The following is a 15,723-nucleotide window of genomic DNA, read 5'->3' as shown; positions in this document are numbered from 1 at the left end:
AAATATTATTAGGAAACTCTACATTTTTTTATACAAGATAGAAATTTTAGGCCATTCTGAATGTTTACATTACTACATATCATAAATGTTTAGTACATACTTCTGACTGAAAACTGTGTAATTTAATGACTCACTTAAAAGCCGCCATTAAGCATTAGCGTCACTTTCAACTGAAATGATTACCTTCATCAAAATTAGTTAAATGGGTGATACAATTACCTGTGAAGTTAGCAGAGCTGAACATACAGGTGAGCAAGTCCCAACATTCTTCAGGGTGTTTGCACATAATGAACACTATGCTGTTTAAGTGACTGGTTTTTTTTTCATTTTGGCTATGGAACCTAATTCTGATTTATGTATAGTAGTGTGCACTATGCATCTGGGTCCACACACATCTTGGAAATGTATTTTAGGCTTTATTAGTTGAAGAAGGGCACTGCTATAATCTTTTGTGTCATACCTCAAACGCCTACCCACAAGCAGAGAGAGCCAACATTGCACGAAGAACCCTGATGGAATAATTTCTTGACCTCTTTAAACATTAGTCTTTACAATTTCAAAGTTCCAATGATGCAGTGCTCTAATGAGCACTCTCTAACGAGATTTCTACATCTTTTTAAGGCAAAAGTTACCGGAAAAAGTTTTTCTAGTAAAAACCAGAAAATCAACATATAAAATGCAAAATTGGCTAGAAACCTGCTGCAATGTCTTAGTACAGCCTCAGAAGATGGACAGAACCAAGCTCCTTTCCAGAGCCTGCAAGAAAGGAGACCCTCTCAGTTTAGCACGAGGTGCTGCAGAGATGCTACCCCTCCATGGGTCTTTCACCCACTCTGCAGAGAAAACTATGACAAGGAAAGACCTCTACATTCCTCCACTAAGACACAGTTTTAAGATGGACTGAACAACTCCTACTACTTGATCTGATGGGATACACTACTTCTGTCATCAATGTTGAAAGTGTATTGCATGTTTTAAACTTCAGGAGAAACTCATGAAGCAGCACAGAGAGGCAGCATTTTGGTAGTATACATGCAAATAAATTTTTGGGAGTTTATAAAAAAAATGTGAGTAGCAGTTTCTGTCGGGGTTCTCCAAGTCTCACAATTTATGAGAAATATTATTTGAAAGAAATTTAAGATAAATTTAAAACATTTGCTTAATTACACACACAGATATCTTGCTTTAGTTTGAGAGGAATTTGAGTAATCATTCCTGTTGCCTATTTTGTTTTGTACAGAATAATATTTTCAAATTCACACATCAGGGTGGAATTCAGTGGGATTATTTATCTTTCTATGAAAATTCAGCCTAGCCAGAGATTTGTTTTTTTTCTTCCACTTTGTGTACACTGAAATTAACCTTTCTGGTTAAAAAAGATGTAAAAAAAGCATATTAGGCAGGTAAGTGAGGTGAAACTTTTGCTTTGCCCTCCACCAGAAACAACAATCCCTGGCAACAAGTGCAGAATTTGAAAGCAAACATTCAGTTGTGAAGGATCATTAACACCCATTCCCGGATTTTCTGCCCAAGTTAGCCATTTTTGTGGTACAACAGCTTCCTGCCCAACTGTCCATCTGCTCAAGGGTTAGACACTGTTCGCAGCATAGGTTAGCGCTGCTTTTACATGCACAACCTCCATGTCACAGCTGAGCATGTCAACGTCACGCTAGACACCGATCAACAAAAGCATATTTTAGGCAGGACACTGAGCCTTGGAGTGTCAGCTGCTTCTTACGGTTTCACTGAAAAGTGAGGTGGAAGTTTTACTGATACTCAGCAGAAATCAGGTGGGGCCTTTCTAACCAGTTGTGACTGCTGTCCCCCTCCACCCCCACATCTTTAAAATTTCAAACAGATGTAGCTCCACTATTATCAAGCACCTGGGTTTAAAATTATGTGCAATTAAGAAAAAAAAAAACCTTTTTTATACCATTACATATTTACATTGTATTATTTATTCAAAGTAACAAAATCACACACAATATTTAAACAGAAAAAAAGATCGTTTTTGAAGCTGTAGAATATCCTAATATGTTATAAATTCAGCTGAAGTCTGATAGTGCTTCCACAATTTGAGTGATTAGTGAATGATGAGGATCTGAAAAATTGGAAAGCTCAAAGGAATTTCAACATTCTTCTAGGCTGTTTCCTAAACTTAATTCTAACCCAGAAAATTGTGTCCTGCACAGAAAAACTCTTCCTCTCCAATTGAGCTTTTTTCATATATTTTGCATTCCTAGAAATATAATCAAAATGTTTTTTCATATGAAAGAAGGGACACAAACACCATGCATGCAATAGCATGTTTTCAATATTATTTTACTGATTCCAAGAAGACAATACTCACAAATAAATGTAGACATTCTCATGTGAACTAAGCCTCTAAAGTTGATGGGGTTCCACCACTCTGAACTTTTTTTTAAAGCAAGTTTGTGGAGAACAGGGTTACCTTTCAGAGGGGCCTTGATAAACCCAAAGAATGTAAGTAACATCTATCAAATGCATGAAGTGAAACAAAGCCAAAAGCAAAGTCCTGAAACTTGGACTGGGACTAAGTACATTCCTGCAGAAAAGGACCCAAGAGTGTTTGTAAAGCAGAAATCAAATATGAGTCAGCAGCGTACCTTTCCAGCCATAAATTACTGTAAGACTGGGCTGTATTAGAAAGAATCGGCCAATGGGTCAAGGGAAGCAATTAGTCTGCTTGGTGCTTCTCAGGCCATATCCAGAACACACTGTTCATTTTTGAACACTCCAGTTCATGAGAAGGACGGATAAACTGGAGGAAGGCCAATGGAAGGCCACTAATCTGGCCAGGGACACAACAGATGAGGAGAGACTGAGCACGACACATTGTTTCAGAAGAGAAGGCTGGGAGGAAATTTAATTTCCACTTAGTTAGAAGACTCAAGTGCACAGTGAAAGGACAGAAGGCATCAGTCACGAGCTGCATCAAAGAAAATCCCAACAGGAGTAAGAAAAAAATATTTTAGTGAGGGTGATTAGGCACTGGCAAAGGTTGCCAAAAAAAAAAAAAAAAACCAACAAAAAACCAAAAAAAACCAACAAACAAACAAAAACCTCTGAATTGCCATTTTTGGATATTTTCAAAACTTGCTTAGACAAGAAAGCTATGCAACTCTGACGGTAGCCCTGCCTTGAGAGGATGTCCGGAGGTTCCTTCAACTTAATTTACTCTGTGAGTCTATGGGTCATTAATAAATAAGGTAAAAGCATATCTTACTCCAGCTAACAATAATGTTCTCAGAGGACTAAATGCCCTTCTGCTATTTCTTTAGTGGTTTACCACTTAAATACATATTAAGTACTTCTATAAAATTGCTGAAATTAATCATCTTATTCAGGAATTTTCAGAACTGGATCATATATGTTATATACTTTATAATATAAAGGCATCCTTCTGAATTTTTCCAATTTAGAGACACATGATACCAAGCCCCTTCTACAACTTTTAAGGGAATGATATTTTTAAACACTTAAGCATTGCCCAGAGTTGCTTTATGGAACATGATATTTTAAAACATATGTATGTATTGCACATTTAAAACTGTATCTCCATCTCAATGACTACAAAGTTAACAAAACATAGACACACACACACACATGCAACACATGAAGAAAAGCTTTCCTCAGATGGACACAATTCCTCACTTTGGTACAACTACATATAGGCCATAAACAAAACCTTATACAGCATACACAAAAGTTCTGTGTATACAGTAAGGCAGGCATATGAAGTGGAAAAAAGTCCATCATTACTCAGTATGTTACATTAAAAAGACAGCTAAACAGATAAAATTAGCATTTGTTCTCTAAAGCAATTGCCTCAAGTTGTACATGGGTTATTTCAACTCTGAATCAGAGCCCATCTTTACTTTAACAAGAGAAAAAGCATTGTCAAAACGATCTGAAGAGAGAACAAAATATTTCCTCTCTGAAATCACAGTACTATGGCATTTATTTTCTGTGAGACAGAAAATTCAGCCGTCTTTTCACTCTGATGGAGTAAGATGTCCGAAAGTTACTTGACCATATCAACATTTCCTTCTTGCATGTTATATTGGAATGTTTACACAACATAGTGAGTTAGAATACAGACATATCATCTGCAACACTTTTTTCTCAGGTATCTTTCAAAGGTTCAAGAGCTTAATTTGACAAAGCTATCTAAGATGCAAAGGATCAGCCCAATATTCTTTCATACCGGTTTCACAAACTTTTCCTACAAAAACAACTTCAGTACATTGAATACCAATTAGCTTTATAAAGATAAACCCAGGATAAAGCTCATTGTGCTTTGTTTTCTAGGTGTTTAGTTCACACAAATGAAGAGCCAACATACAGGACTTGTCAAATTCACACGTGTGTACAGTTGGTAGATGACGGTGTATCTATCCGACTTTTGTTTTCCTTAGCATCGTTCAGAGGTGACTCATTACCTGTCTGGCATTTGAAGACTTGTTTGTAGGCCTTTCTAAAATTTTCAGAGAGAAATGCGTATATAATTGGGTTCACAGAAGAATTGCTGTAAGCCAGGCAGTGTGCAGTTACTCTGAAGAGAAAGGAGGCTTGAGTCAGTGGGAAAACTCCAAATTCAGCCCAGAGATGAATGACATGATGCGGCAGCCAGGAGATGCCAAAAACCACCACCACCACCAACACAGTCTGGGCTGTCTGAGACAGGGAAAGGAAAACACAGATGTCTGATAAGCAAAGAATCAGCTTTAAACCTGCTTCAAAACCATCATTGGAGGGGTAGGGGGGAAGGTATACGGAGAGAGAACACACTTCATCATCTTTATCACTGATTTTACTCCATTACCTATATGTGCTTCATTTTGCACAGTGAACTACAGCAAGGAGAACCTTCGCTTTGAAAATGCCACAGTAAAAGGCAAATTTATAACTTTGCTCAGAGGTAAAGAATGATGTTCCTGATTCCCTGCACAAAAGCTTAGCCTTTTCTGTGGTGGACATAAGCTTGATGTAAAGTAATGATAAAATGGGTCTTTGGGAAATCTCAGCCAGATCTAACAATCTATATTTTAGTATGGTGAACAAGTATTTCTGACTAAAATTTCAGGATGGATTTATTATACATGAAGGCAGCTTAGAGCAGAGGAAGAGCTTAGAGCAGTCAGACAAACACTTTGCTCAAAGTGTCTACAAAAGAGACAGGAGCTTTTTTAAAGTCTCTCCTTCAAACATAAAATTTCCACAGGGAGAGTCATACAACAACGTTCCAGGATTCAACTAGGAAAAAAAAAAAAAAGAGAAAAGTAAGGAGCTTGAAATGCCTGGTGATTGCACATTGTCAAAACCAATCTGGAAATTAAAGCTCACCACCAAAAGCTGAATTCAAAAAATTGGAACACAAAATATCCTCAGTGCTGCCTCCTGACTCCACCTGCCTTACTTATGAGAGGAAAGGCCACCAAGTTCATTAGATCCATCCAGACAGCTACAGCATCAATCAGGACAGGCCTTTCAGGTACTGTCTGAAAGCCAGAGCAAGTGGAGTTTCACTGTCAATGTTTTCTTTAGCTTTCACTTGCTTCAGAAACAGCAGTTAATGCTTTGCAGTTGCTCAACTAATTAATATCTACTCCTCTAACAAGTACCTCTTTCAACTAAATCACTCTCCCGACCAAAAGCCTAGTATTAATTCCAAAGCATATTATGTTAGGGACCATTATAATTACTATATTAACAATTTCCAACATAATTTTTCAGATAGCTTAGGCTCTTCCTCACAGGCAAAACTAATCCAGTGTCCACAAAGTGATAAATACTGCAGCACAGAGAATACCTAGACTTTTTGTTGGTTTTTTTGTTGGAATTTTGTCTATAATTCTTGAATTGATTAATGCTCTGCAATAATTCAGACTGACTTATCTATTAGATAATATAGAACATGGCATAATTTATAGAAACTTACAGAAAAAAAAAAAGGTTTTATTTCTGTGGCAACAAGCCAAAACAACTTATGATAGATACCGTTGTTGGTTAGCAAAATCTCACAACAGAAACCAAAGGACATAATATCTGTAGTAAATTTGTTTAGTCTCAAGGATTCATCAGTTTTCACAAGCCGTTCCTCTACTTAGCCATATGGAGTTTAAGTCAGTTGCCACTAATGAATAGCCACACAAATATCTTCTCTTTCAGATCTCATCAGGAGAATATGTGCTAACAAGGAAGTATAAATTAAGAGCAGTTTATTCTCTGATCCCTTCAATGTGTTAATATTCCAACTGAAAACAGATTTTCTGGATATCACATGCACAGTTATTTCAAAAGAGGCACGTTACTTCAGTTTGTTCAAAATTCTAAAAAAAATTACACCAGGAAAATCATTGACTTTCAACAGACTGCACAGATGCACCTGAAAGCAGAGGCTGACCTTGTGTCTCTTGTAACCATCATACTTAAGGTATTTTATGTCTGCAGAATAAATAATTTTGCATGAGGGATCCTCACAACATCTGTTTTATCCCATTATTCCTCCTAAGCGTAACTTCAGAACTCACCTTTCCACAGTCTTCACTATACTTTGCAACCAAGGTAACACTAAAGGGCAGCTCTTGTTTACCTAATGGGATCATGCTTAGGATTTCTTATTAACAAATAAAACCCACCTAAAATACATGATTATGGATGTTCTGTGACCCAAAAGTAGGAAGAATAGCATTTGGGTGTGTTCATATTTTTAATAAACTTTTTTTTTCCACATATACAGTAAATTAATTTTAAGATTCTGCTATTGAAATTTTCATAAAGGTTTAAATAAAGCTAGAAATGTATCATTAAGCCTGAAATGCATTCTTAACAAAATACTATAAGGAAAATAAGACAGGCAGTAACCAGAGAGAGACAACACACTAGTGAAAACAGAGTTGCTTTGTAAAACATAGGCCATAGGATCAGAAACTTATTTTCTAAAGGCAAAAAAAATTTCTGCTTCTTTTTTTTTGCCCTTTGGTTACTGCACCCTGATACGTGAGCATATTTGTAATGCTTTTCCCTGAAACTATGAAAGCTAGTTTCTAGCCAGATCTGCTTTTTACTGGCAGTTTTTAAGAACCAGTATTTAGAGGAAATGCACAGATATTTCCCATTTGAGAATAATTTAGGTGAGAGTAGAGATGGCAATGTACAGAATGCCTTTGAAAACTACACCTTTGGTCTTGACAACATTAAGTGCAAAAGTGTATATGTTCAGTATTTTATAGAATCAGGGCCATAATGGTTTTAATTCTGGGAATTAATCTACTGACTAGGGTATTTTTCAAAAACCAGAGAATACATAAATAATAGATTACTTACTCCCTGTTGAGCCCATGTATATCTCATTTACATTGCAGACAGTCTGCAGGCCCATATGGTAATAGTGATCAGACCAAATGAAGAGCTATAGCCTAAGGGTTTTTTTCTGACCCCACATTCATAAACTGAGAAGTTAGTCAAATGATTAGAGTGGTCAAATCTGCTCAAAAATCAGAACTGTATTATATTAACTGACAAATTCAATATATAAACACATCTTTCAAATATTGTTTTAAATCACAAAGCTAATATTCTGCTTTAAAGACCTTTCATGATTCTGCTTGTAGTCAGTATATAAAATAAGTCTTGAACATAAGAGAAAAAAGTTTTTGTGGAAAACCAATAGAAGAATTGCAGAATCGTTTAAGTCTCTTATTAGGCTCCTATCAGTATGTAAAAGGAACCTCATTTGGAAGTCTCATCGTATAACCTAGGAATTCTTCATAAAAAAATCAGCCAGTTAAAAGAAAAAAGAAAAAAAATCTACAATTTCAGGAAAAAAGCTGGTGAGGCAAAAAAAACCCATTTATTATTAGAGACGGGTAGTCTCTCCATGTCAAAATTTCAGACGCTCTGAAGTTCAAAATACGGGGATCTCAGTTAATGGCTTGATCCACTGCAATGGAAAACTCAGATCAGAAAATATTCCAATATTGCTAAGATCACAGAGACACTGAATATGTCATTAAATACTTCATTTCAATTCCATCTCTCCATTACATCTTTGACAACAAGCAATATAATATCAAATCAGCTTAACCATAAAACTAAAATATAAACAAACAGATATTGGTAATGAAAGCAATCTACCTTTTTCTTGGATGCTTCTGACTTCTTTGACATGTTTCTCAACTTTTTATGCAGATGATTAAGAACCTGAAAAGATTAATTTGCATCTTGCATGTCACTGTTTTCTAAAATGCAAACCTACATATTTCAGAGTATGCTCTCCAGTATGGCATGAGTCACTTACAAACATCGCTGATCCAATTTACACATTTCAAAAGTGCACAACATAAAATCCAGAGGAATTACATATCTGCATCTGTGTGAATGAACAAATGCGAAGCACACCACAATTGAATTTGTATATACAAATTCAGATGCATTACACAACAAATACATATTATAATTGAACAAGGCAAAAAATGGAAACCTATCATGCACCTAGAATGAGCAATCATTCTTCTTCCATAAAAATGTCAGTGCTTGTTAATTTACAATGACCTTTACTGCATGTAACATAAAAAGTGTATGTTTCAAGCCAGAGCTTTTCTGAGTCACCTGCATAATTCGCTTTCTTCAGATAGATGTTTGGTTAATATAATCAGGATGTTAGTGCTATTTGATCTTTGAAAGAAGCCTAGGCTTCCAAAAATAGTTTATACTAAAATGTGTCTCACATGAGGTATGACCTTTATCAACAGTTTGATGATACTTGTCATGCACCTTTCACAAGTAACTTTTTAAAGCATGTCTCTAAAAGACTCATCATCCAAGAGCAGGGTCCAAATTTTAACATAATAATTTACACGTAAGATTTTGGATAGTGGATGCATAGATGTGCATGTCCTACTTTATCTGCAGTCATTATTAGCCGAATCTAATACATTCTCATGGCATGATTTGTAGGCATGGGGGATAGGGAACATGCTCTTCAGCTGAATGTGTTTAACAAGTTGTAAACCATACAGAATAAAAAAAGAGGAGATGCTTAATTAAACTTGAGGGTTTAATTAGAATATGGTAAGAGGAATTTTTAGAGGGCGTGTCAGAAGGTAGAGCTCAGTTAGATGATGATGATGATGATGATGATGATGATGTTCGGTTGCACTTTACATAGCTCTAAGATGAACTGAGAACAATTTAATAGGTATGATCATCCAGAATTAATAAGTAAGATCATCCAGTATTAAAAGGATTTTTTTAAGGTATATAACACTAAATTTTAGGGCTTATAAGAAGACTTCTTGAGGTGGGGAAAAAGGTATAAATTCAAACTCTTTTATATCATCTGGGGATGCTTTCTCTGTTTTTGTTAGGCTGCACAGCTAACCGCTACCAGGACAGACACCAGACAAGATGACCTATAGACTTGATCCCACTCTGGCATCTGAGTCTTAGAAACATGCATGATAAATTAAAAGAAATAAGATGGCATTTGTGAATAACCATAGCTCATCAGCGGGCTCCACTTTGTAACTACTTACTCTTAGCTAGCAGTGAACCACAAACAACAATAAAATTAAAAATTACTTGTAACCACTTAACATTGGAAGTGCAGTTCATATGTGCTTATCTACACACTAACATGTTTGTGCATAAAAGCCTTAGCCCTGCATGCTCTCCCTAGTCTGAAACACCAGCCAAGCTGCTACCTGGTTAAACTCAGCTCAGGAAAGGCAGGAGAAAAATAAATGGGTTTTCTCTGAGAAGGTCCGGTTTTGTCTGGGTCCCAGCCCTGCTTCCTTCTCCAGGATGAAGCAGACCAGAAGGAAAGGGCAGAATTTTTGGGAACCAGGGGAATGATCCTCTGGCTCACACACTCTTTATTCGCCTGCTGGCACCCTGTACAAAACAGCTGAATTGCTTAGTCCATGGTGGAAAAATATAAAAATAAAAAAGACCATGGGAAGAGCATACAGTGAAGTTCACTTTGGATCACTGCTGCTTCATCTATCGTACCCCAGTTCACACAACTTACAATGATGGGCTGTTTCTACCGGACCTTTGCAAACCTCATCACCTGGCACCCAGAGACTGGACTGTACTGCAATTTTCCCTCACAGCCCAAAACTAAAGTCAGATAAACTCTTCCCAGAAACCAGAACTGTAAAATCTTCTTTTAAAGTTACAAATATATTTTTACTTATTTTCTGAAATTTTTAGCACAAATTTCTGCATTGCATCTCTCTCCAGCACAAAGAAAGATGCAGTAGACAAAATGTCAAATTGGATATTTAAAGTGTGGGGGTCTGGGGTGTGTTCGGAGTGTTGAAGATTTAGATAACAACATTCCAGTGAATCCTTCTCAACTAACCCTCTTTCAGATTACAGACATATTTCATAAAACAAGTCTCTGCAGTGAAAACATGCTGGCTCTGCGTGTCAGTGTACCAGATGGTATGCAAGCTATCAGCAAGAGAAACAAGCAGAATTTAATTACCTGTCAACAGCAATGGGAGAGCTCTCAGAGACCTACACAGAATACTGTGGTGGGATATTAAGACCCATGTTTATGCAGAAACACTACAAGGCAAATCAAAGACAGCTCTCCTCACTGCCCCGTGCAAATTATCTCTTTTCTAGGCCAATGAATAATCAATTGTTCCTCTAACAGCCACTGTCACTTCTGAATGAATAGTAATTATCATGTGCCTCTTAATTCATCTCAGGTTATTTCTCTAAAGAAAGTATTTCAAAATATCCACTAATATATTTGCATGTGCATCTTTATCTCAGGGAATAAAATACCATGCTAAAAAAATAGCTTTCCTGTTTTTAGGTGATGGGGGTGGGAAGAAAGTTATGCAGTTGTGAAAGACAGTGTAGAGACTTGTAGGAACACAAAAACATAAGAAGTTCCAGTCTGGTCCAGACTGTACTACCATTGATGGCATTTGGAAGGCCCTGGATTTTGCCTACAGACTATCCAGACTTCCCAGGCTGAGGGACTATAACCAAATCAAGTCAAGAAAGGGATTTTTCCAATAAGGGAGAGAGAAAAAAATAGCTTAAATTATCTGTGCCTATTCATATACGTCTGCCAAACATTATGAAATCTTGAAGTCTCCACTGTTGCAAAGCGTATTTCCTGTCTGGCTGTATATAATAATTTCACTGACCACACCTTCGTTATCAGGCATTGAAAATCATGCAGCAGAAAAGCTTGCCCAAGGTCGTTATCAAATAAGACTGAACTACTTGCTTAACAGAGCCATAATGCAAGCATTACATTCTGAACCATATTTTATAGTATGAACCTGATTTGAGTGCTATTGCCTGCAATACATTTTTTAAAGTAATGCTGCTACTTCTATTGTCACAACAGATCCTTCACCCTCTTTTGTTTAATAGTGTGTCAATAATGTGTCATACCCTTTATTTTTTATTTTCAGTGTAGTTTAATAAAGTTCTCCCTCACTGCTCTGCAAAATTTAAGATATATTTTAAGCCAAGAACTATGTAAGTTTGTATTTTATGTTGAGGCTTCTACTTTTTATGACTTACTTTTAACCAAGTCTATAAATCATACATGACTTCCATTAATTCAGAATGTTTGGAATGATAGATAATAATGGAAACACTCTTAAGGTAAGAAATAATATTTTAAAAAAGCTTTTAAGATCATACATTTATAAAAGGAAAAGTTTGCTAAGGATTGTAAGTGTCCAACCTAAAGGCCTGATTGAAGGAGGCCTGACTTTCAAAGACTGAAGCCTCATAACCAGGTAGTCAAAAGCAGAGGCACCCAAAATCAGCTGTCACATTGTACTACCCTAACAGATGTTAATTGTGAGAAGCTCATTGGGAGTCATTTAACACTTTGCCTTTTAAGAACACATTAGTGAGGGAACATTGTAGCAGTGTTACAAAACACATACAAAAAGTCAGTATTAAAATAATACGGCAAGTAATATGAAAAGCAATAAAAAATAAGAATAAAGGCTGTCTACAAGTATGCAGCGCTGCAACTCAACTAATAACTATACAATCACTGCTCCTCTGTCTGGAGCAGTAAGCTCCTTTCAAGCGCGGTTCAGTGAGCCAACAAAAGCTGGTTTCCTATGGATTTGTGATTTGTTGATTGTGTGTTCACAAAAATATGCCTCCTCCATGAGCAGATGCTACATAAGACCTCTTCCACCTATGGCTTGTCTTGTTTAACAGCTGAGTGCAAACTGACTCTCCTTAAAGGAGAGAGAAGATGGAGACTCTCCACCTTCTTCATTGACTCCTGTTTTCACAAAACTAGGGAAATATCATTCCTGATGATATTTTCACTCCTCTATCAAATTTGGTTGAAACTGACCCAAAGTTATTTGGGGGGGAGAGGAAACAGGTAGCCGTACACACATGACGCAGAGCACGATCTCACAAATCTCTGCCTCAAGAGCACATCACATGAGATTTCCAACTCTGATTTTGTGGGAGGTTTCCAAATACCTAGCACTATTTCAGCACTTCCATAGGTTGTAACAGTGTTGCTATCCACTGGGGAAACTACAAATCCATCCTAACATAATTTAAGAGAGAGTGAGAGAGGGAAAGAACTCAGCTCTCTATTAGAGTGCCTCAAAAACGAGACCTTCAAAACTGGAAACTGAATTGCAATTTCCTTATAAAAGACAGAAGTGCCTTAAAGGAGTCTGGAAAAGGCAATATATTCAAATAGAGAAATGAGTCTCCTTTGTCTTAATCTATTGTGTCAGAAGATTGTTTTATTTATCTGATCCTCAGTTCATTAAAAACAGTGAAGTCTATAAGAAACTAATGCATTTATTTTTATAATACCTCTGAGGTTATTACACAGCAGAGATCCCCTAACCCTGTGTGCATTCAGAAGCCAGAATACTTCTACTTCATAGTACTTTAGTGACATCAATAAAAGCTCACAGTGACCACTCTGATGGACACCTGTGGGAGTCACAACGGGTTTGACAAACCTAAAACTTCAGCTCTGATTTTCAGCTCCTGTCACCCTTAATTTCTCCCTCGCTCTTCCCCACGTGCCAAAATATTGCAGTTGGAGATTTCCCACTGGCTCCTAATGAGGGCAGGAATGAGCCTTGACACTGCGGGGTACAAAGACCTCAAACAGCCTTGTACAAGTTACAGCATTTTTCAGCTTCATTGACACTGATGGGAATACCAGATATCTCCTAGGTAGCTCCTAAAACTCATCCCTTCAGGTTGGATCTTCCAGCCTGATGCTATGGTAAGCAGGATCAAATATGCTATGTTAATACAGGCTCAAATCACATCACCAAGCAAGGGTGAGATCCTAGCCTGGCAGTTTAAGCACAAGATTTTAGATGTAATTCAAGTGGCCTTGGTTTTATGAACTTGTTCTGGGCATGTATTTCACATAGGGTTGCTTTGTCGTCTTGTGGTTTTTGTGGGGTTTTTTAAACTGCATATTCATACTAATACTGAGAGATCTACTTCTGTAGTGGTGCTTTGTAACAACACAGTGTGTTATATTTACTATGCTTATATATTTTTTAAGCATATTTCCTTTTTTCCCCCTCTCTACCATTCAGGACTGTCACAATTTTGAAAGACTCATTTTCAATCTTCTGCCATATAATTAGACTTTGAAGGCTAGTACTTTATGCTGAAACTGAGGATGGCTTGGCTTTGAAAAATATAAGAATTCTTAATAGCTGAAAATCTCCCTCTGCATACATTCCATAACATTCTCCCTGAAATATGTAATATTTTCTTAAAACTCTGATGATCTGTGGCTACAGTAAGTTTCATCCCTCTCACAGCTCAGTCATAGTCACCACTGCAGACGAAATACCGGCGTACTCACCCAGGGAAAACAGAATTCAGTTTATGTATGAAAACATGTATTTCTTCTCCATTTGCCAGGTCAGACTTGTCTCATTACAAACAGTAATTTAGAAGTGTTGTCCTTCGAGTTCTGCATAACTTGGTTTTATCAGAGTGGGATGCCATTCTAGACTTAATTTGCACATCACAATGAAGCTGATGTAATACATATAAAACTGAACAGAACATAAAATTATTTGTTCAAATTACATACATTAATTGCCTCTGTTGAACCTGCAAATTAAAGAACTGACTTCTCAACACTTAAGCAGTCCTTATTTGCAAGAGCAGACCCATCTTCTCAAATGTAAATTACTGCTACTGCTGGTTGCTGGCACAGAAACAGGAAAATATCTGCCTAACTCAGTGGGTAGCAGACAGTGCTCTAGATCCTCTCCAGCAGCAAGCAGTGGATCCTACGCTGAAGGCTGCAACTAATATTTACAGAAAAATGTGACAGTTTGCCTGAGCAGAAAAGTCAGTCCTTAAGTGCAGGCACCTTTCTTGATTTTTCCTACCTGGGTCCTCACGCACTGCTCCCTAGTACCACCTGCCCTTGCTGAAGTCAGAGGGAAATCTCCCATCCACTGCCACTGGGACAAGACAGGGCTCACAGGGGACCAGGCAGCATGATGCACCTTTTCCTCTTAACATATTAACTGGATCAGACCAAACTGGCGGATTTGTGTCATTTTTTTTTAAGCACGCTGCATTTTTAAAGAACTGCAATGCTTTGTTTGAAGTCTCAACAACTTGTTGCTTTGCTGTACTTTATTTGAGTTAAACTCTTCATACAGCACTACAAGTAGGAGAGTTGCACTGACAGAGAAAGCAGCAGAGCACTGGGGCTTCTTAGCACTTTGCAACACAGGAATCTAGCACAGAGACCCCAGTAACTGCCTCAATAAAGCCCCTCCCTGCCCTGTGCAATCCCTGTCCTGACCTTTCTGTGCCACACACATGCACATGTCTACCCCTGTCACCCCTTGGCTATAAAACCTGCCCTCTCCCTTTGTGCCACAAACTCACCCCTGCCCTGCTGTGACTGGAGGGTGCCATGTCCCTCCATGTGCCCTGAGATGTCCCCACAGCTCAAGGACACCCACCACCATTGTGTCGCCCCTCACATCCCTTTTACATACCCTTCACCACTACCTGCTTTGCCCCACCTTGGCATAGCAGAAGGAGATGAGCAGCAGCGGGAGCAGATAGCCAAAGATGAATGTGCAAACCACGTAGACCTTCTTGTGGCGTGGGTTGGGCCAGTGCTCCCAGCAAAAGGTCTGGTTGCTGGCGTCGCGGTGGAAGAGGCGCAGGTGGTGAGCTACAGGTGAGGCCATGGCAAAGGAGAGCGCCCAGATGAGCCCCACACCCAGCAGTGCATTGCGAGGAACACGCAAGGCTGAGGAGCGTCGGGAGTGCACGATGGCCACATAGCGGTCCACAGACATGGCCGAGAGCGTGAAGATGCTCACCAGCATAGAGACGGTGAAGAAGTAGTGGATGAACTTGCAGATGAAGGCACCCAGCACCCAGGTGGGGAGCACGTAGACTGTGGACTGGAAGGGGATGCAGAAGAGCAGGTAGGCCAGGTCGGCGATGCTCAGGTTGAGGATGAAGATGTTAGTGGTGCTGCGGCGCTTGCCTGGCTTGCTCCTCGCAAGCACCGTGATCACCAGCGAGTTGCCCAGCACCCCCAGCGTGAAGATCAAGCCAAAGACGACCAAGGTGATGAAGTTCTCAATGCCGATGCCGAAGAGGGGTTTCCCCTCCGTCTCCAGCAGCCCGGAGAGGTTGAACTCCTGGTGGGGCGGC

General features: G+C 38.4%; 1 protein-coding gene across 1 annotated transcript; it reads right to left on the bottom strand.

The window, feature by feature from the left end:
* Positions 1-4,358: 4,358 nt before the first annotated feature.
* Positions 4,359-15,714, bottom strand: GALR1 (galanin receptor 1). The gene is made up of 3 exons (XM_010083585.1): positions 15,078-15,714; positions 8,161-8,226; positions 4,359-4,698 (listed from the first exon to the last, which is right to left on the bottom strand). The coding sequence occupies exons 1-3, from the start codon at positions 15,387-15,389 to the stop codon at positions 4,381-4,383; spliced, it is 696 nt and encodes a 231-aa protein (XP_010081887.1). The 5' UTR covers positions 15,390-15,714; the 3' UTR covers positions 4,359-4,380.
* Between the last annotated feature and the right edge of the window lie 9 nt (positions 15,715-15,723).

This window comes from Pterocles gutturalis, unplaced genomic scaffold, assembly GCF_000699245.1.
Source record: "Pterocles gutturalis isolate BGI_N339 unplaced genomic scaffold, ASM69924v1 scaffold1145, whole genome shotgun sequence".
In the NCBI taxonomy this organism is placed as follows: domain Eukaryota; kingdom Metazoa; phylum Chordata; class Aves; order Pterocliformes; family Pteroclidae; genus Pterocles; species Pterocles gutturalis.
Note: the sequence above shows the minus strand (reverse complement) of the source record. Positions and strands in the feature narration are given on the sequence as shown.

Coding starts and splice junctions, on each gene's coding strand:
- GALR1 (XM_010083585.1), bottom strand. CDS start 15,389: ATGCTGGTGAGCATCTTCACGCTCTCGGCCATGTCTGTGGACCGCTAT. Junction 8,227..15,077: donor TCTCCTTCTGCTATGCCAAG/GTGGGGCAAAGC, acceptor TAATCTTTTCAG/GTTCTTAATCATCTGCATAA. Junction 4,699..8,160: donor CAGAAGCATCCAAGAAAAAG/GTAGATTGCTTT, acceptor TCCCTGTCTCAG/ACAGCCCAGACTGTGTTGGT.